Genomic DNA, 23,052 nt, shown 5'->3' with positions numbered 1-23,052 from the left:
ACTCATGAAAATAAATCCTGTATTTATAGAAAGAAACTTGAATATCCTCTATTTATTCTCTTGGCCTTAAGTATCTTAAGGTATTTATAAGGAGCGCGTCTCTTTTCATCTTAATTTACCTACATGCTTCAAATGGTCGGATTTCTACGCTAAAAATGCCGTTTAAAGTGAGCGTCTTCACTGTGTGTACCTTAGTTCTCATTGCTGTTGGTAAGTTACTTAATGTTGTTTTTATTATTATTATTATTATTATTATTATTATTATTATTAGTAGTAGTATTATACATGTACTTCCTCACGAGATGTATGACTTATTATTATTAATATTATTATTATTATTTTTATTATTATTATTATTATTATTATTATTATTATTATCATTATTATTATCATTATTATTATAAATGTACTTTCTCACGAGATGTATGATTTTAATTTTTAAAAAGTACTTTCTACAAGAGCTTTTGTCACTTTTCATTTATTTAATTATGATTGTGCTCTGGCTGAAATGTTTACAGGTAAAACTTATCAGATGATTTCGTACTGTCAATCTCAATGATACAAGCTATTATGTGGTGACTGCTTAATGTGCTGTTAGAAATTGCCTTTTCCGTTCTACAGGTATGAAATGGAATTAAATGTCGGGTAACTACACGACAAATACGCAATAAAAAATATCTCATACTGTATAACCTTTGTGCCGGAAAGCCGGTGCATGTATTACGTAAGGATCTCCGGCGGATTCTCAAAATGACAAGACGGCCTAGATGCATGCCCCCAATGGACAAATTTAAAATTTTGGTGTACATTGGTGTATTTTGGACAGTTCTACGGCGCTTTATTTGTAACCGAAAATCGACAGAAGTAAATTAATAATGATAAAAAAAAAATTATGTGCGTATCCACGTTTCTGTTGTACCCTCCACAGACAAATGGGTTGTGGAGCTCAAAATAATTATAATAGACGTTTAAATATGATTTTTTTTTCAAAACTACTAAAATTAGGTTTAATATATTTATGAACAGCCACGCGAGGAATAACAAACTATCAAATTGTGTTTAATGGCCATACCATACTATAAGGTATGGCCTCTATTTATTATTTTAACCAACAATACTTAAACATGTGCAAAGAATAGTACATACATCAATATTATGCAAATTAATACAATATAGAAAATACACATGTAGAAATATTAATTATTGGAATTCTACTATAATAGTAAGAAATGTGAGGGTTTCGTAAGAAAAACGCCCCCTCACATAATTATTAAAATTACAATGGTTACAGAAAGTACTACATGTATGTAAAAGTAAATATTGCATTTCTTCCTAACAATCACTGAAATATGTGGGTTACACTGAGACCCTTAAAATTTTGTTGTGGTGAAGGGGATGGGGGAGGGTAAAAAATTTTGCTTCCTCCTTCTACGCTTCTTAGTAATTGCTACTTACATGATGAAAAATTGCCTAAAAGCGTACCTTAAAATTGAGTATTTATGCTACAGATGCTTTATTACAATTATGAAAATTCATAATCACATAATATATTATAAGGTCTCAGAATATCCAGATGATATGACATTTTTTGTTCGTTCTTAACTCAGTGTCTATAAAATGCTGCAGTAGAAAGAATTACTTGCAAATAAAATGAGAGAATATGTAATAAATATTTTAGGTGAAGTGAAATTATCCTATCTAAATATTTCTATTAAAGCTATATGAATTAAGATTAAATATTAAAATACATCTGCTTCAATATCATCATATCTGATCACGGTTTTAATTTAAAGACAGTTTTAATTTAAAGCCGATGTCTGGTATATGCGAAACTTATTTTGACGTGAATAATATTGTGTTTTTACCACGAAAATATCTAATGTACAAATATACATATAATCATATATTCTAACACGACCCGCATTTTTCCCCATTGAACATAGAAAAACCGAAAGTGTGTGTTATTATGCTAAAAAATCACTGTTTGACGTTCTATATTTAGACATGTGACGTAATAATTATACACGTGACGTAACCACTTAAAAGTGACGCGCTGACAATAAGACGTTACGGAAACAAATCCGGCGCAATTTAGCTAAATATCAGGTACGACAGCATTTATGTGTTGATGTCGTGTTAGAATCGAAATAACATATCCAAATCGGTGATTTTATTGCTTGATAACATCACTGTTTGTAGTTCGGATGCGCATCATTATATCACTCGGGATACGCCCTCGTGATACAATTCCCAGCATCCGAACTCCAAACAGTGATGTTATTGAGCTTGGGATATATTATTTCTTAATCATCCAACAAAGTCACGCAAGGGCAATTTTCTCATTTAATTTTGACAATTTATGCACAAATGCATTACATATAAGTGATTTTGCACATAAAACCCCAAAAACATTTGTAAATGTTACTGTTTCATTGATATAATTTTACTTTTATATGTTCCGCTACATCAATTTTAACTATCTTTGAATTTGTAAACTAAAATTATATTTTGTCAGTATCATCTTCCTTGATTAGTCATATATAAGTGAAAATGATTGGGGGTAGATTGAAAATAAAAGAAATTGAAAACAAAACTACAATGTATTTCTTATTTCATGACATATAAAATGAGTATAAAGGGATCTTTATTCCCAGCAGATTTGTCATGGAGGGCCTCATTTTAGTGGTACAAACACATAGTATCGTATCACGAATGATCCACTTGTTAAGCAATAGGCTTCACTTTCAGCTCAGTCAGATTTGGAGATCACTTATGTCTGTGTGTGCATCAACATTTTAGTTTTAACCACTATAGAGGTATCACTTGTGGTTGGATCTTCATCAAATTTGGCCACAGTGTTAATATCGGGGATTTCTCGGTCGTGATGGAAAATGAGTCATGTGGGACCAAATCAAGGTCACAATGTAAAATCATACAAAAAATCATGTAAACAATTTGGACATGGTCCTCATCAAACTTGGTCACAATGTTCATCTGGATGATTCTAGGTCAAGATATTAACTGGGTTATATGGGTCAAAAACTAGGTCATAGTCATAGAATACTTTATTTACTACTCTAGAAATCCCAATTTTGGTTCAATTTTCTTGAAAATGGTCACACTTTTCCATGTTTACATGTTGAACATTTAACATGTCAGTATTCAGGTGACTATGATCATGACCCAGGGTATAATGGACAAAGCCTCTTTGTATATTTTGTATGCATGCTGCCTAATGCTTATGTGAAGTTACAGTTAGATATAAGCAATAGAAACAGCGATATGCCAGAGAAACAAAGGCTTCGTTGAAAATAACCAAAGTACAATACATTAGTGACCTTGACCTTCAGTATAACGGGCACAGCCTATTCATGTTCTTTGTATGCATGCTACGCAATGTTTATGCGAAGAAAAAAAATATTGAAAAATATTTTTCCTTAACATGTTCGGTATACATGTATTTAATAATGTTCATGTCCAGGGATGTGATATCTGTCGATTGTTTTACTGATGGTTGATACATTGATCTCTAAATAGGTCCTGTAGAATCATTTGATTACAAGGATGAAATAGCACAAGGATCATGTACATCAATTATCCCGGACACACAACCTGACCATGTATATGCTGTTAGACGGACTTGTCCGTCGGCTGAAACTTGCGAGGCAGTATGCAAAAATGTGGGGTACGGTACATCTTCTTTCAGAAGATATTTGAGCCGTGTCATGACAAAACCAACGTAATGCGTTTGAGACCAGCATGGATCCAGACCAGCCTGGGCATCCGTGCAGTCTGATCAGGATCCATGCTGTTCGCTAGCAGTTTCTTTACTTGTTATAGGGTCTGTAAGCGAACAGCATGGATCCTGATCAGACTGCGCGGATGCGCAGGCTGGTCTGGATCCATGCTGGTCGCAAACGCATTACGTTGGTTTTGTCATGACACGGCTCATTTCTTAAGAAACAAATTCCCTTTATACAAGACCATCGTATATAATGTCTAATTAAAAATGCATAGACGTCAGTCATTTTACATTTATTTCACTTTTAATAATCTTTATTTCGCTTGAAAAATTATAGAGTGAAATAAAATAAACAAAGTTTTATCAACGTTTTCAAAACTAGTTAATCATTTAACGACAGGGGCGGAGCCATATTTACACGTACTGTGTGACGTCACACGCACTCGTCACTGCGTTTGAAATAAAAATGAGCGATTATTTCATACGGGGAAGTCAAAGTCCGGGCTCGCGAAGCGGGCCCGGGCTTTGCCTTGCCCGGCTATAGACTACACGCGTATATTTAAAAGAAAATCAAATAAAAAAAAATATATAGAATTCTATACTTATCAATGAAATTTTCAGTGTCAGTTCTAGTTAGGCGCCGCCATTTACAATGTAACTCAATGATAAAAGGCGGTGTATTCCGATAACGGAACAAATCTCAACTTTTCGGATTAATAATAATCGTCGAGTGTTCCGAGTGAAAACGTAAGCGGGTATATATAATACCGAATGACACATTTAAAACGGAAAAAATGAAAGGATTTTTACCGACTTCCCCGTTCATAGGCTTTGCCTAATTTCATATTACTATTTCACGTTAAAAGTACATCGAGCTCGCTTTGAGGCTTTGCCTTTTTCATATTAGCGAGCTCGACGAGCTGGCCCAAAGGGCCTGCTCGCAAAGCGAGCTTTACGGTAACGCGAGTACCTGCTAAGTGATGGTTTTGAAAACTTTCGTCCGAAGTACCGAATTGGACACATCGCAACTTTTCGAATTACAAGATAACGATAAAAGCCGATGTACTCTGATTGAAAACGGAAGCGTTGACTGGTGTCCTGCATACTTATATGGGAACCATAATAGAAAGGGGAACCAGAATAAACGGAAGCAGTGTATAAAATACCGAATGACAATTTTAAAACGGAAAATGTAAAATAAAAATGAACGATTATTTTAAAGGGAAAGACAAGGTTAGAATAAAAACATGATTTCAGAAAAAGAATACTATAAATAATAAGTCTGCAAATTTTCTGCCGCTAAATAATAATATTAAACGAATGATAACAAAATTTAAATCGCTAAATCACCGATTTCTACAAATCGGTAAGCGCGGCCATGTTTGTGTATTGGCCGTATAAAACAGGTGCGCGTGATGTCATTTCCCCACATCTTTAGATTCATGATAAATCTAGTTGAATCGTAAGGAAATATTAATATAATAAAGTATTGATCAGACAATTTAATTTTCACAGGAGGTGTAGAGGAGATTTTTTATGATTCAAAATACGTAACAATATCAAAAAAAATAATAATAATAAAAGATAAAGAAACGTACGGCTAGCCAAAAGTTCCAGCCGTACGTTAGTCACGAACGACTAGCCAGGACGCACTGTATTGTCTAGCCGTACGGCAATTTTCAAAATTATATGGAAGTCGAACGTTATAAAATTGTTGATTTTCATGCTTATCATTTGTTGTTTTATTTGTATGAATTATTAAATCATTTTTGTTAATTTTAAGCTCATGGATCGAATAAAAAATGATCGGAGTAGAATAAATAAATAAAAAGAACATTGAATGAAAAAAAACAAAAAACGGTAAAATGCAAAAATAATTATATAATTTTCAAAACAGTAGATAAATATCGAACATAAAAGCACAGTCAATCAATTAATTAGCCTTAATTAAAACCTATCCAGGGACTGACAATAGAATTTTAGAATGCCTTTCACGGAACATGCAAACTTTCCTTGATACAGTACCGTCGGTAATTGTCGCAATTATCAAGAGTCTAACAACAATCATTTTCAGTGTTTGTTGTTTTTTTTTTCATATAAAAGGTGTCGAAAATTAAACTTAATGAAACAAAAAAAGATTATTATCAAAAATTTGTACACTATTTCAATTGGTGTAAATGCAAGCAAAGGCTATTTTTTCACGAAATCTTGCGATGACAAAGATCGATATATATAGCGATCAAGGCGATTAATCTCTAAAAAGTTAACATCCAAAGACAATTAATGCTGTTTCTTGGTTAAAATCCTGGCTTAAAGTCATAAAATAACATATGCATTTTCGACTTCCATAAAATTTTGAAAAGTGCCGTACGGCTAGCCAATACAGCGTGTCCTTGCTAGTTGTACGTGTCTCACGTACGGCTAAAACTTTTGGCTAGCCGTACGGGCCCGTACGCTAGCCACTTCCATTATAAAAACCCAACTAAAACGTGTTCTTAATAGTACATATAATTAATTTTTTGCAGTTTGATTCTGACTTTCAAATTTAAAGGTGTGAACATATGTTATAATTGATGTACACATTTCAAAAATATAAGCAACTGTTTTGAAAAGTAAATTGTTAACATGTCTGTTAACGTATGATGCTGCGCATCTTAATCGTAGCCTAATATTAACTGCAGGCAAATCTTTTTTATTGGCTGCTCAAAAATCTAATTTGCATAATTTATTCACACAATTGCTGGTTCTTACTACTTATGTCTAATACTGCGCATTGTCCATTTTAATTGTTCCTAATTTGCACCAAATGCTGCTGTCACACTGTGTACTGACGATTTTTATTGCTCCTTGTATGCTTCTGTGCCGACAGACCTTTTGATCATGCACAATGTTGCCCTGATTGGTTAATCACCCTTGTCAAATATTCTAATGACGAAATAGACATCTATTTTTTTACGCTTCATCAGTGAACTGAATGACCTTAGGGGGAATTCGGTTCCACACCTGTCAAATTATACTGTAGTAAATTACAGCACGTCATAAAATAGCAACACATTTTTTTTTCAGTTACCAATAATCATTTTAAATATTAAGTAGATTTATGATTTTTTGTTTTATTGGATTAAATTTACGGTAGTAGAAATGCGTATCTGTCGGGGAAAGGAATTTGGTAAGTAGATAACGAGGAAAAAAACTTTAGGGAACTGGATAAACCCGAGAATATGCGTAATTATAGGGGAATGGGCAACCTGTTGCTGTTGGTACCAGTTTTGACTGGGTGCCTAAATAACTTTACGGACAGTTTTGTTTTCATACGATATAAGTCTGGCTGCCGATTTTCCTGCGCCTTTCTCATTTTTGGCGTCAATGGCGGAAAATCGCGTAAAAGTAAATTTATGGTTTATCTTTGAAAATTAAGCAGTCATTGCTTAAATCATGTGGTAGGATCATCAGCAAGCTTTAATATCGAACAAATGATAATTAATGTCGCGGCGTCTTCAATTAATCAATTAAAGCAATTCAGTTCCATATGATGTTTTCATAAATAATATATATAATGTATGCAATAAAATTAATAAGTTCTTCATCAAGATATATTTCAGTTGTACCAGCGTGTACACCTATACCGGAAGTGGGTATAACACGTCACAATCTCGGTCTCGTCTGTCTCGCGAGAATGACAGAACGCCAAAATGGCGGCGCCCATGAACTTATATCTCAAGTAAAAAATAGTGTCTTTAAACACGAATTTCTCTCTTATAGGGTTGATGTCAATAGGAAAACTGTCATGGTTCCTCTTTTTAAATGATGAATATTTATATTAGATAGACATCAATCCATCCATTCTTATTCCTTTAAACTATTTTACGGTATAAGAAAATCGAGCTCGCTTTGAAGCTTTGCCTTTTTCATATTATGAACTCCATAACTCCAACATTTTTTCACCAATTTTCAATATTTTGGTACCAAATGGTAGGGAATTGATTACTCTTAAAGGAATTTAAGCTGTCATTACAATCATTTCAAGTTTTAGGAAAAACGTAATCTCGAAGTCGCCGCAAGTGTAACTCGACAGAGACCTGACCGATGACAACGTATTTTATGGGTAACTTTATTGCCTCCCCTTTCTATAAGCTCGCCATTTATATTGGAAAAATATAATGTATTTGTAAATTTATCATGGTATAAAGAGTAGGTATTTTAATCATTTTAACTTTCAAATCTGATAATTTTAGGGTATCTTTCAAAGTGTTTGTATTTGAAATTGTTTATTTATTGTTCACAGTAATTCATAAGAGGATTAAATATATAACTTTAAGTAACAGACGCTTATAAATAAGATTTTGTTAGAATCAGTATCAAGAAACGCTTATAAGATTTTGTTAGAATCAGTATCTAAGTATCAAGAAACGTTTTATTTTTATTAGCCCATCAAAATCATTGTTTTTATTCACTGCGGAGATGGTTCAGTCACAAGTATAAATAGAGCGAGCGCAGCGCAATTTAAGAGTCAGTTTTGGTTTCGTCCGTGAAGCAGATCAGAGCAGTATTATATTTACTAGTACCCAGGCATCTTAGTTCTGGTGCTAAAAATATCTTGCTGCTTCTGTGAAACCTCATGGACAAACGTTCGATTGAAAAAAGTTTGAGAAATGAGTATTTTAAGTTGGTTTGAATATGTATGTGTATAGAACATGTAGAAGGGAACGACGTAGTAAATACATACTAGTGTACAGAAATCGCAGATATCTGGTACTAAAGACGTTTTACTATATCTGTCAAATCTCTGAGTACTTGTTTAGTTTAAGTATTTTAGGGAAATAGATATTTGAAATATGTTTGGTTATGTCCTTGTAAGAGTCGGATTGTAATGATAGTAGCATTTTCATGTACACAGAATCTCAGATATCTGGTACTGAAATGTTCTATTGTTTCAGTAAGACCTCTCGGGCAAACGGTTGATTAGAAATATTTTGGTTCAAGTTAAAGCTTATAGATACTAGTACACAGAAATCTCAGATATCTGGTACTAATGATGCTATATTTATAAGACAAATGAACAATGAGAAACTATTTTTATGATTATTTGAAGTACTGATATTTTTGGATAAGAGATTGTTGAAATGTAAAACCAATCTCGCTCTCAATGAGGATTACCATTTTTTGCTAATAGGCGCGCAAGATGTTTAACGTTTAAATGGATTGTAAAAAAGATCAAACGCTAAATGTACACGTTCTCTCCTTTAAAGCGGTAAAAGATTCTTTCCTCCTATTTGTATCTAACTACTCTATTACTTAAATCATAACCTTGAAAAAGAGTTCAACAATACTTATTAATTTGTGCAGAACAAAACCTAAACACGACAATTATTAAAAAAGGATCGAGCTGCTACCAGCATCTTTATAAAAGCTAACCATTTTTGTAGCGTTACGTTAATGTTGTTGTATTTTTGAAACTGCTATGTTTATTCGACTCACTGCGCTATAAATCTGAATAATAGTATACCCACTAATTAGAGTCAGTGTAAGTCAATGTACATGAACATATCGTAACGTATCGTAACATATCGTAACGTATCATAACCTATCGTAAAGTATCGTAACATATCGTAACGTATCCTAACATATCGTAACGTTTCGTTAACGTATCGTAACATATCGTAACGTTTCGTATCCATTACAATAAACCAATAATGTAAGCGAAGAAAAAAAATATTGAAAAATATTTTTCCTTAACATGTTCGGTATACATGTATTTAATAATGTTCATGTCCAGGGATGTGATATCTGTCGATTGTTTTACTGATGGTTGATACATTGATCTCTAAATAGGTCCTGTAGAATCATTTGATTACAAGGATGAAATAGCACAAGGATCATGTACATCAATTATCCCGGACACACAACCTGACCATGTATATGCTGTTAGACGGACTTGTCCGTCGGCTGAAACTTGCGAGGCAGTATGCAAAAATGTGGGGTACGGTACATCTTCTTTCAGAAGATATTTGAGCCGAGTCATGACAAAACCAACGTAATGCGTTTGAGACCAGCATGGATCCAGACCAGCCTGCGCATCCGCACAGTCTGATCAGGATCCATGCTGTTCGCTATCAGTTTCTTTACTTGTTATAGGGTCTGTAAGCGAACAGCATGGATCCTGATCAGACTGCGCGGATGCGCAGGCTGGTCTGGATCCATGCTGGTCGCAAACGCATTACGTTGGTTTTGTCATGACACGGCTCATTTCTTAAGAAACAAATTCCCTTTATACAAGACCATCGTATATAATGTCTAATTAAAAATGCATAGACGTCAGTCATAACAGTTTTATTATTAGATATTTAGACTTAGTATAAATTTTGATATTAATGGCAAAATAAATAAACCATTGTCCTATCAGTTATAATTTTTATCCATCACAACGTCGTGAACTTTTGGTACATTTCGTCAATTTCCGTATGAAGAAACCATAACAACTTCTGTCTAACTTTTGTCACCAATATAGAACCAGTCGTGTCTGTACATCTGTCTGACCGGGCTCTTTAATGCTGGCAGCTCAATTCTTTTGTATTTTGATACTTAGACCCCTTAAACCTTTAATGAAATTCATTGTTGGGCTAATCCATTACTTAAGGTAGAACGCGACACTTTGCGAACTTTCTAGTAGCGTCTTGAAAATTGGCATAAAGAAAGTTGACCATATTTCTGATTAGATTCCGTTGATTTTATTTCGATAGTTTCAGCCAATTTTTGTACACATGACGTCAAAGTTGACCATCGAAGCCCGTTTTTGAACATGACGTCGTGGCGTATCCTTGGCAACTGTTACGGGTATTACAACGCCATTGGCGGACAAAATATCTTAAATACTACATCATTCGATGGAAATTAATTTTTCCTTTGAGCTGATATAAAATTTATTGTTTTACGCCAAATAATGATTGAAAAATGGAAAGAAAACTGTCAATTTTGTGTAAAACTTGACGTTCAGTTTAGCCGCATTTTTCGGCTTTAAAGCGGCTTATTTAAAAATTCCTGAAATAAATTTTTGATTTTTTTCTTTTAACGTCATTTAAAATGTATGCTTTGTCAAAATGACTAAAAAAATAGGGGGTTACCGGCTCAAATTTTTCGGTACACGTGATTTTATTTCCCCCACCCCTTGAGTAATTTTGTTACGAAATTCGACGTATGCAGATACGTTTGAGACTTCAAAGTGCGGCAATAATGTTCAGCTTATCAGGAGAATTGTTCTAGAGTTTTACTTATACATATGAAACAACAACAACAATGTTCTATTGCAAATGCTTAAAATTTAAAATGAGACCTTACGATGAGAAATCATATTTATATTTAAAATCTTAGCCTGATATTTTGCTTATTCATAACATATAGTGCTGCAAATTCATAGGGTAAAATGACACCGAAGTGGTCTATGTCAGCCAACAGCAAGTTTTATATACCAAATTGTTCGTCTTGGTCTGTAGTTTCCGGAATGAATATTCATTTGGTTCAAGTCTGATGCGTAGCTTAAAAATCCAAGATGGCGTCAAAGATGGCCGCCAAATCCCTAAATATTCTAGAATATTAATATTTGCTCATATTTGTTTCCGCTTTTGTATTTTAAGTGAAATTTTTGCACGAAAGATATCATTTAAAGCGTTTTATACGAAGAGATTTAATTTTATTGGAGAAAACAGATTGCTTTTGCATTTTTTATACGTAATTAAGCAAAATAATGCTAATCATATGGGTTTTTGCTATGATACTTTTGTCTTAGCTTTAACAGAGAAATATTTATTACTTATTTTGTTATTCCACCATTGTAATGTACTTATGAGAGTAATGCTTTAATGCATTCATATCATATCTTAAAAAATCTTTCTTTGTAATTATGCAGTAAGACATATAAAATGAGAGGCGGTACATTAAAATAGTTTTCCAATGTAAGGTTGTAACTGGTACTTATTTTTTCTATCAATTATTTCCCGAAATTTTGTGTTTCTGTCAAATTATAGATTCTTTAGTGCAGTCCATGTAACTAATTAACATAATACACCAGGAATATGATAATTTGCTTCTAGTTATCTAATGAATTATTGTTCAAATCGTACCCCACCCAGTATGAATAAAAATCTAAAGAAACTCTGACCCCTCGATTATACTGATTATATAGAATGCCAATATTTACGTAAGTTAATAAATATAAGGTGATTTTCAAAGTGTGATACTATTACAGGTATCCTGTCAGATCTAAAAATCTGTTCAAAAATGAGTTACCAATTTAATAACATGATTTTTTTTTGTAAGTTCACCTAAGGATTTGAAAAGTACAATGTATGCAAAACAACCTCTGCTAATTTATTTATATGTTACACACCTTTTTATGTCAAATGAAATGTAATTCATTTTTTAAAGTTTCTTAAATTGACAAAATAGTCATTTAAAAAGTTTGATACTTTATCTACATAGATCATTACTCTGTTGACCTTCGGTTTCATGAAACATGCATAGTAGTCGGATAAAACATAATGATTATATGAAAATCGTTCAGCTTGACATTATAACTGTGTTTGTGATATTTTAATTCCTTCTATTTGACCTTTTTCGAGTTGTGTGGTTCTAGTATTTCTTTTAAATAGTGTATAATAACCCTTTGGATAAATAGTGTATAATAACCCTTTGGATATGTTACCTGCTTTTAAAGATTATATTTTGACCTTTGCTCCCGTTTTATAAATCAATTTTATTTAGTTTCGCCCATTGTTCTCTATTTCTTGTGGACAATATGATTTCACGAACATTTTACATTGAAGATACCATGATCACTTCCGTATGAATACATCTATGGACGTGTCTTCACTTCTTTTAAAAGTGTACCATATGTAAAATTGAGAATTCTGCTCAAGCCGGTGCTAAAGGGTGTGGATGGTAGGTAACTTGCAATTACCACTACCGGTATGTTCCTATATGACGACACAGTGTAAATAAAACATATCCCCGCCAAGTAAAATTCTAACAATTGTTATGGATACATTAGACTAAATAAATAAAATACATACATACATGATCGTGTAAATATGTACAATTAAGGTACAGCCTAATTACCATAACCAAAGTACTCGATGCCTTAAAGGAAGACAGAGCAACAAGAACATCACTTACCAAGACAGAAGACGACATTTAAACAATTAAGAACGCACAAAATGTCAAAAACAAAAATGCTGCAGGCTCGGTTTGATTGAATCTGTTCATGAACGGCACTGTCATGTGCAAACTACAGTACACGCCCCCTAGCCCAGAATTAAGCAGAATTCAACATTTAATCATGGTTATGGTGAACTTTTGGATTTAGAAACAACCGCAGACGCGCTTATAATGTGGTTATCATGGAACCTTCAATGTGACACGTTAGTGTCATTCCATAACAAGCGGCGTATGGTCCCCAAGTACAAGAATTAGTGTGCCCTAAACAAGAAAACAATGAGCGGAACGAAATAAAATGGAATTTTGAAAGGGGATCAGAGCCTGCATGCCACAGATAAGCTGTCATCTCCACATAAATCAGGCCTGCTTATACCTAGACGTAAAAGAATAAAAGAATAGAGAAAAACAGAATCCCTAAACATTGTCCAACACAACAAAATTGAAAATGCTGCAGGCTCGGTTTGATTTCAAGAGCCTGTTCATGGACGGTACTGGAAAGTGCAAATTACTGTCCACGCCCCCCTGGCACCGGCTTAAGCAGAATTCAACATTTAAAATGTGTAAAAGGTTAAATTTGGAATTTAGAAACATCTGCAGACGTGTTCAAACGGCGGTTATCATGGAACCTTCAATGTGACACAGTAGTGCCATTCCATGAAAAGCGGCGTATGGTCCCCAAGTAAAATAATGCTATTGCCCTAAACGAGAAAAAAATGGGCGTAACTAAATAAAATGGAATTTTGACAGGGGATCTGAGGTTATAAAGCCCGCATATCACAGATAAGACGTCAAAAGACTAATTTAAAAAGCAGACAACAAATCATATCCTAAAGGTGATTATACAGTACTGGAACTACCCAAGTTGGAAAAGGCCAAATAGAAAAAACTGAAAGTACCACATAACATGTATACACAGCAATAATGTCGTGCTGAACGATCTTCAAGGATTAAAAATACAATTAAATTTTATATATTATCTGAATTACGACGACAGGACTTTGTAAAATATTTACGTAATTTATGATCGCCTTGTTAAAGAAGTTTGCCAGTAATAAATAAATTGCGTTCATTAGAATCATCCACACGACAGCAGGACCAGGCAACTCTAATTAACTTAGAAATATATATACCCAATATGATGTTGCATGAAGTACAACAACGTTTTTTTTAAAAAAAAAAAAAAAACAATTAGATCATAGATTTTAGTTACTATGTAATTGTTTATGATAGAAATGTTTAAATTTGAAAATATTAAGAGTTTGTTTTATTCATTTTACGTTCACTTAGATATATTTTAGATTTCACTTGATTATTCATGTTAAGGATATTATCTAGGTAGCGGTAAGTGCTATTTAATGCAACGTATAGCTTCCGGTTGTGAAATAGTAGAGAGACTTAACATAAAATACCTCTAGTAACAATATAAAAGTAAATAAAGTAAACTCCTTTGAGAGCAATTAAACGTGGCAAAGTTGATCATTCAAACTCAGTTTGATGGGGTCTGTTCATAAGAGACCATATCTCACGTCTCTTAGTACCGACTAAGTAGTATTCAATTCTGAACTATAAAAGTTTTGCTATCAATGATCCCGAAGGACCAAGTCGTCCGGTTAGCTCAATAGGTAGAGTGTTGGACTGTGAATCGGGCAACCCGTGTTTGATTCCCGGACGGGGCAGGTCACTTTCGTTGTGATTGATCATGAAATACATGTAGTTTCTACGGTTATTCGCACTGTACCACTGCTCTGCTATGTACAGAAGTTTCAGTTTCTTGCGAAAGTGAGGGCAACTAGAACTGGTAAACTGTTTGACAGCCTGTCAAGGAACGATTCGATGGCTGAACTGTGCTCTGGTAAATTCAATATGGTTACTGCCGTGATCCGGATTGAAAACTACCGACACCAACATTACCATCCCGAAAGACCTATAAATATAACACTGTTAACATGCTGTTGCAGACTCGGTTTGATTGAGCCTGTTCATGGACAATACTGAAAAGTGCATGTTACTCTATGGCCCCTAGCACATAGTATCGCTATCAAGTACCCGCCAGGGAAAAGATTAGCTATTTTCGTCCAATTGAAAGCTCTTCTTAATTCCTCCCATGAAGTTAACAAATTTAAAACCAAATGCTCAAAATCATACACAGGAGCTGTCAGTAGGACAGCGTGCTCGACTATTCTCAGTGCTTGATAGTAAAAAAAATGGGACATAATATTGTAAAAAAGCTTGATACAGTGACCTTCTCTGTACACAGGTTGAGATTATGATGGTGAACAAGTGTGCAAGGTCGATGGAATTTTGAAATTATCTGAGGTGGTAATGTAAATTCAAAGATTGGAAAAGGGGCATAATTCTGTCAACATGCTTGATAGACCTTATCCAGTGTTGAAAGTGGAGGGCATGATGGTAAACAAGTGCGCAAGTTTCAAGCCATATGTCAATGGACTTTGTTATGGTACGCAAACTTTGACGCCGACGCTCCGGCGACGAGGATAGTTGTCCTTAATCGTCGAATAGTTGAGCTAAAAAGAAACTGACCTTATGATATAAATTTTCAATTCAATACATATATTTATATTAATATAATATTTTTATTTATAATTCAGATACAGTCTAGCAGAAAAGTCTCTTTTACTGTAAACTGAATAACCTACCCATTTTAAATGTTCTAGCAAATTACATTTTATATTTTAATGTATATATTATATCCGTCATCAATAATGACAAAACTCCAAATATGGTTCAATTGTAGATTATCATATGTTATGCCAATGCCTTAAAACAAGAAGCTGCATGTCAGACAGCACGCTCGAATATTTAAAATCAACAGCCTGCATTATAAAGAAATTCTCTTATTCATAAATTTAGTATAACTCTTTGAAATAAAAACATGTAAGTAACCTACATTTAATGATGGTTGTGGAGATAAATGTTGTCTGAGAAATTCTGTAAGTTAATAAATAGATAATTATTATTATTGCCTAATAAATTCTTAGCTTATGGGTTTTGAACAGTGACCTACAAGTATAATCAAAATCACATTTGAAGACTAACAATGAATGTTTATGGCTAAGGAGAAAAAAACTTGCAAACAAATCCTTAACAAAAGGCAAGCAAATACCGAATTGCAGGTCAGTAAATAGTTCCTTATTGTGTGCATAAAACAAATAAAAGAGATATTTCAACATTTAGACACACATGCAAGGCATTTTCTATGAAAAATAAGATGTCTCATCACTTACCAATTAAATAAAATTGTTAACCTTTTTATATTACTATTATTATATAAAACAAAAAAGTATTTAATTTAAAGTTGACTTCCCGTTCGTAATACCCCACCCACTTTGTATATAAATTTAGATCAATAAAACACATTTATGGCATAGTCCGCTTATTCTAACTTATTCTAAATATGTGTAGATATAACTTTAAACCTGTATTAAACGAAATCATGAATGTTATTCAGTTTAAACAAGAATAAAACTAATAAGTTACACATATTCAGAAAAGGACACCCAGTTTGCAACATATTTTTTCTTCTTTCGTTTAAATAAGGCGATGAAAACTAGAAAAAAAATCAATAAAGTCAAAATTTATAGCATAAGTAAGCTGAAAATAAGAAATTTTATGAAAAATTTCAATTGATTTACAAAACTGAAAAAGGAAATAAGCCAACGTAAATATACTAGAAAATTCAGGGATTTGGCGGCCATCTTGGACGCCATCTTGGATATCTTAGCTTCGCATCGGGGTTGGGCCAAATGACTATCCATTCCAGAAACTACAGATCCAGACGAACATTTTGGTATATGAAACTTGCTGTTGGCTGACATAGACCAGTTACCCCTCTAAATAGGCTAGTAAAATGGGCTGATTTGCAGCACTAATACTCGCTTTTTCGTACGAGCACGTCACAATTTCTGATTGAAATATAGTCGATTTTCCGAACAGAAACAAAGACTATAACCCAGGCTTGTAAAGTTTAAATACAGTACATTTCAATAAAGCGTGTTACTAGAGCAAAAAGGAACTGTCAGCAGTGTACGAAACTTGTTACATATGTAACAACAATTGTCTATAGTTAAGTATCATGCCTTGGCCGAAGTGCAGTTTTATTGAATTTATTATCGCCTTTCCATTCTATGACGATTATGTTTGCTGAAAAAAAAATTGTACAAAAAAACCCCAACAATTTTCTTCTTGTTTTAAGCATGATAAATAACTTTATAAAGAATTGTAAACAGACGCATGTAAAGAAAATGACGTCAGGCGTTCAACGGCAACGCGTACGCTGCGTAAACAAATACAGCTGAGAGTTATCATTGCGGTGTAACTTTTTCATATTTTAATGCAATAAAAATAATGAACTTGGATCGAGAAATATGTTATGAGGAACAAAAGCAACTATATTAGCAACTATATATTTTAATGTAAATTTAGAAATTTACGGAAATTCAATAATAGATTAATACGTACGCTACAAGAAGTTCTGCAAAGCTATACATTTTGTATTACCCACACTATGAGTGATATCCTGTGAGTGATATGTATTTTATTTCATCTATTAAAACCCAGGATTTCACTTGTAAGCAAAATCTATTGCAGCAATTCGACAAAGTATATGCTTAATAACTGTGCGAATATTGAAAATTAAAATAAACGGTTCATAAATGAAATTTAGTCAATTATATTAGCGTGAAGCAACAGTCATGTTTGAAACGTTAGCTCAGTGCGTGTTGGATTACAGAGGTAGCACGTTCGATTCTACAAGTTGATAACATCTTTAATACATTTTCTTTCGTTTTAGTTATCATTTTAGAATATCATAACGTTTACAATAACGTTTAATTGAGGATTCACCATAAACGCTGTATTAAAACATTACTATATATATATATCAAATCGGCCTTTACAAATATTCATTATTCATTGTATAGCCAAATTTATGGTAGAATTTATTTTGAAAAGGAAAATTAAAAAAAAAAGTACTTTAAACGTGAAATATAATGAAACGGTTTTATTACACGTCTGCGGTTGTTTAACCGAACATACATAGCGAACCAGGCGGTCTTGAGCTAGATACTGCACAAATGAGTGTTGCGTTGTAAAGCTAATACAAATGAAGATATTTAAATATATATATATATATATTGTCATTTTTTGTGTACATGCTCCGGATATTGTCGAGGATCTGTCGATCTTTTATATGCTCTGTTCACTGAACATTTAATCAGTATGCAATTGACATGTTAATAAAACCGGGAAATATTAAATTTTACATTTACTCAAAGATTTACTATTTAATGTTATTCTGACAAATGTCAGATCAGATTATTATTTCTTTCCGTGGGTAATTCTGAAGTACATCTTTATTCTCAGTTTTTATATATAAAGTCCGTATTTACAAGTAAAAAATATATATTTTTGTTATATCTGACCTTGTGATTAAAAAAATAAATCCGTATTTAAGTAGATATGGACTTCAAACGCAGTTCCCAAATATTACGAGTGTACGGATCACGGTATATTAGTCATATACGTATTGCATGATATACAGTCCCATACATATACGTATTCAAATTTCACTTATTTTTCCCGGTCTATCTATAATATACGTAATTCCGTACCCTTTATTGTATCCATATATATTCCACAGTGGTCATAATGGCGTAAAATACCGTTTATAGCGGGATTTTGACACAACACATTTTTTCATGACAAACAAAACAGCAAACGCCCAGTCATAGCGTGACTTTTATCCAAAGGGGTGGGGGAAATAAAATCACGTGTACCGAAAAATTTGAGTCGGTGACCCCCTAATTTTTTAGTCATTTAGACTGGGTATTCATTTTAAATGACGTTAAAAGAAAAAAATCAAAAATTTATTTCAGGAATTTTTAAATAAGCCGCTTTAAAGCCGAAAAATGCGGCTAAACTGAACGCCAAATTTTACACAAATTTGACGGTTTTCTTTCCATTGTTCAATCATTATTTGGCGTAAAACAATAGATTTTATATCAGCTTAAAAGAAAAATTAATTTCCATCGAATGCTGTAGAATTTATGATATTTTGTCCGCCAATGGCGTTGTGATACCCGTAACAGGTGCCAAGGATACGCCACGACGTCATGTTCAAAAACGGGCTTTGATGGTCAACTTTGACGTAGTGTGTACAAAAATTGGCTGAAACTATTGAAATAAAATCAACGGAATCTAATCAAAAATATGGTCAACTTTCTTTATGTCAATTTTCAAGACGCTACTAGAAAGTTCGCAAAGTGTCGCGTTCTACCTTAAATCAAGCTGATTAAAGGCTGAAATTACGAATTTTGCCGAAGTCGCTCGTATTTTTACATTACTGCTTACTTAATACAAAATGTATAAGATTATAACAATACTGAACAATACTGAATTAATTATTTGCCATTGTCAGGAAAATATGTTACAATGCCTTACACGTGTACTCTGGAACAATTCTCGCGGCTGGTGATACGGGGAAAGCAGGACTCCGTTCGTATAAATATAACAGTTGTACAGGGACAGGTTGTGGGCCCAACTTTTGCTGTTGTGCAAACAACAAACGTAAGTAGAATGCATGTGAAGTTAGCAGTTTAGCTTTAGCGTTGATAACACTGCTGTTACTGCTAGTAAAATCAGGCAATTTTACTGTTTTATTGCTATCTGCAACAGTAGAATAGCACAGTACTGCTATTTCTGTAACTATATTTCTAACTTTGTTTGTATACTATATAATACATTCAATTTAAGTAAACGAAGAAGATGATACTAATGTTATACAATATATGTTGATGATTTGAGAGATACACGTATAAGAATGGTGCGTTTTTCAGAATCAGTGAACCTTCAGCTTCAATGTGACACCATTATTTGAATTGTTTACGTATAGACACATGTCAGTCATTACCCGAAGTTTGACGGAAAGAGATGAAAAATTGCTATTGGTTGTATTTAGCGCAGACTGTATACATTGTAACATTGTAGTTTTGCCGAATTTTAATATAGCAATCATGCATGTTTGGCTATAAAAGCAAAATTTTCAAACGGGCTTATTTGTAACCATATTAACGACACAAATTTATAACAGTCTTATAAAACTATAACAACAAACATAATTATATAAGCACCATAACGGCAACAATAACATGTAACTGTAACAACAACCATGTCATATGTACATGTATAAGAACAATATAACATAGGTATCTTTAACAACAGAAATTACATATATAACTGTAAAATTACCATTTGTATAGAGCCCCAACCAACCACAACATACATAACTAAAACAATAACGTATATAATAACAACTACATGCATGTACTACTATGATTAAGATTCGAGTCTAATATAAGATTTGTAGCTGTGTACAAGTTCAATAGAATATCGTTCTTAAAGCTCCGTTCTGATTGGCTATGGATAGGTCCCTGACCTAACAGATTAGTGGATACAATAAGAATTTCACCACAGCATATTTGTTAACAAAAGAGCACATGCTAATGTTTGTGGGTAAATTAATTGTTATTCAAATGAAAGGTCAGAAGAAGGGTCTATATATATCAATTAGGTTTGACATCTGCATGATCTGCAAAAAGACGTGTATATCGCCATGTTTGACATTTTGACAACAGAAAAGCGTTGATATGCATTTCTTTAATCTGAAGTAGAAAAGAAAATGCTAGTCAGCGTACAATTGTGTTTCGAAATAGATTTTCTTTTTTTATTCTGAAAATGAAATCAAAGCTAAATAGATACGATATGGTCTTATAATGATTTATATTTGGAGGTCACAGGCTGGAAATTCTTTGTTCAAATTTCATCAGTCCTGATATTCGTAACTACTTTGTTATGTAGCATAGTATGACTGTAAGCTGAAAATAACACTAAATTGATGATATTCAACTGCCTGGTGTGGCAATCTTTATCTTAACAATTTACAGACTGATATTGTGACAATGCTATGACTATGAATTTATTTGGCTAGACTTGATATTGTCAGTTTTAAACATAATCCTTCGGGGAAATATATACGTTTGATACGGAAGAAGTATGTATTAATGGTAATGTTTGATGAACTACATTAAACTGCACCTCCGCTAATACCTTCTGTTAACTATTTTGCAGACACTACTCCAAACCCGTTAGCCTACAAGGACGAGATTGCACAGTCCACGTGCACCGCCATTTTACCCGGAAAGCCGTCTCACGTGTATGCTGTAAGACGAACTTGTTCCGCCTCGACAGCCACGTGTACAGCTATCTGTGCCAACTTAACGTAAGTCAGTTTATATGAAGTGGTATCTTCTATTTAAGTAAGTCGAAAAAGACGAATTAAATAGCCAGTGCCCTAATAATAATTTGACAAAGTCACGTGTCAATTATACTTTGAATAACGTTGATTCTGCATTAACATCGAGATCATTTACGGAGCAAACTGGTTTGAAGATTGACGGACTTCTTTCTGAAAATGTACATTTGGCATGATTCATACATGGACTACATGTATAATGAAATTAAGTAAGAACTGGTTGTTGCCTACAATATGTGACATTATTACTGACATACATGTATGTCAGACTCCTCAATGGGACGCACACCCTATTGGAATGATATATACATGGATAGTTGTGCTTCTTATTCCGTAATTGATCAGTGCCAACTTCAACAGTTACATATTTATTAATTGCTGGCGCGTTCCATGTAAATTGCATTTATTTTAATAGCTTACATGTAAATATATTATACATGTTTAATATTATATATGACATATTCAAAAAATCATTTTAAGAATTGAAATACTATTTAATGTTTTGTATTTCCAGTAAAAAATGTTTCAATGCCTTGCACGTGTATACTGCTGCATCACTAAGCAACACGGACACGGGGAAGTTAGGGCTGCATACATACAGATACAACAACTGTGACCTCGGTGGATGTGGACCAAACTTTTGTTGCTGCTCAGGCTGAGAAATGATTCTTGCAAAAGACACACAATTTCTTGGAAGATTAAATGAGCCGTGTCACGACAAAACCAACATAATGGGTTTGCGACCAGCATGGATCCAGACCAGCCTTGGCATCCGCGCAGTCTGATCAGGATCCATGCTGTTCGCTTACAAACCCTATTACAAGTAGAGAAACTGATAGCGAACAGCATGGATCCTGATCAGACTGCGCGGATTATGTTGGTTTTGTCATGACACGGCTCAAATTTCTTTAATTTACGAGTCATCCAATCATCTGCTTATTTCTTTACATGTAAATGCGTAGCGTTATTTAGAGCTGATTTTAATCAAATTGCAAGTCACTTAACTATGAAACATCGTCTGTCATCAAAGAGTTTTAAAATGCTACTTAAGAACACACAGTGAAAGGATGAAATAAAATATTATCTGTTTAAAATAACCTCGACCTTCACCTTTAGCATGACACCAAAGGTCTCCTGTATAACAGGTTATATACTAATACGTTATGATTTCGAGATAGCATTTGGGATGACAACACTGCGCTTATGTAGAATACATGTTTTTTTCTAATCTTTTATTAAATATCAGCCCCACTTACATAAATTATTATTGTCATAATTTTTTGTTTAAGGGTTACCTTTATCATGTTTACTTTTGAAAGGTGTGAGTCTGTTTATAAATCAGCAGACACAAGATTCTGGTACACACCTTTTCATTTTCACTATTGTAACTTTGTAAAGGTGAATTTCATTGGATATAACATTTGTATACACTGCTACAGAAACTGCAAATTCATTATTTTCTTTTTATACTCAAACAAATAAATTGTGCAGCAATAATAGACTTTTTTTCAGTTTAATTGGCACTGTATGAGCAGTAGTTTGCTATCCCTTTTAAAATATTGCTCCATTTATATATGGTAACAATGTCCTTACTTGGAGTTATCCTATCTTTTTATACATGTAACTACATACTTGGACTTATTCCAATCTTTAATACTTGAAACTACATGTATAACAAAATTTGATATAAAAACATAAAAGGAAGACAAAAATTTATTGAAGTTTTATTAAAAATTGAAGCTCACCATACACAAATATGTGTAATTACAAA

At 33.3% G+C, this 23,052-nt stretch overlaps 1 protein-coding gene across 2 annotated transcripts; it reads left to right on the top strand.

Annotated features, from left to right (window-relative positions):
- The first annotated feature begins 93 nt into the window (after nt 1-93).
- Nucleotides 94-22,778, top strand: LOC132749789 (uncharacterized). Of its 2 annotated transcripts, XR_009628466.1 has the most exons (4): nt 9,543-9,722; nt 19,389-19,537; nt 21,098-21,248; nt 21,796-22,778. XR_009628466.1 is itself a non-coding variant. In XM_060739686.1 (3 exons), exons 1-3 carry the CDS (start codon nt 156-158, stop codon nt 21,938-21,940), a joined length of 351 nt encoding a protein of 116 aa, XP_060595669.1. In that variant the 5' UTR covers nt 94-155; the 3' UTR covers nt 21,941-22,778. The 2 variants fall into 2 exon arrangements, 1 of the variants encoding a protein (XP_060595669.1); XM_060739686.1 differs by lacking the exons at nt 9,543-9,722; nt 19,389-19,537 and adding an exon at nt 94-210.
- The last annotated feature ends 274 nt before the right edge of the window (nt 22,779-23,052 follow it).

The sequence above is a fragment of the Ruditapes philippinarum genome, unplaced genomic scaffold (genome assembly GCF_026571515.1).
Source record: "Ruditapes philippinarum isolate M1 unplaced genomic scaffold, ASM2657151v2 ctg11624_1_1_1_1, whole genome shotgun sequence".
In the NCBI taxonomy this organism is placed as follows: domain Eukaryota; kingdom Metazoa; phylum Mollusca; class Bivalvia; order Venerida; family Veneridae; genus Ruditapes; species Ruditapes philippinarum.
This window is presented reverse-complemented; position numbering and strand designations above follow the sequence as displayed.

Coding starts and splice junctions, on each gene's coding strand:
- LOC132749789 (XM_060739686.1), top strand. CDS start 156: ATGCCGTTTAAAGTGAGCGTCTTCACTGTGTGTACCTTAGTTCTCATT. Junction 211..21,097: donor CTTAGTTCTCATTGCTGTTG/GTAAGTTACTTA, acceptor ACTATTTTGCAG/ACACTACTCCAAACCCGTTA. Junction 21,249..21,795: donor GCTATCTGTGCCAACTTAAC/GTAAGTCAGTTT, acceptor TTGTATTTCCAG/TAAAAAATGTTTCAATGCCT.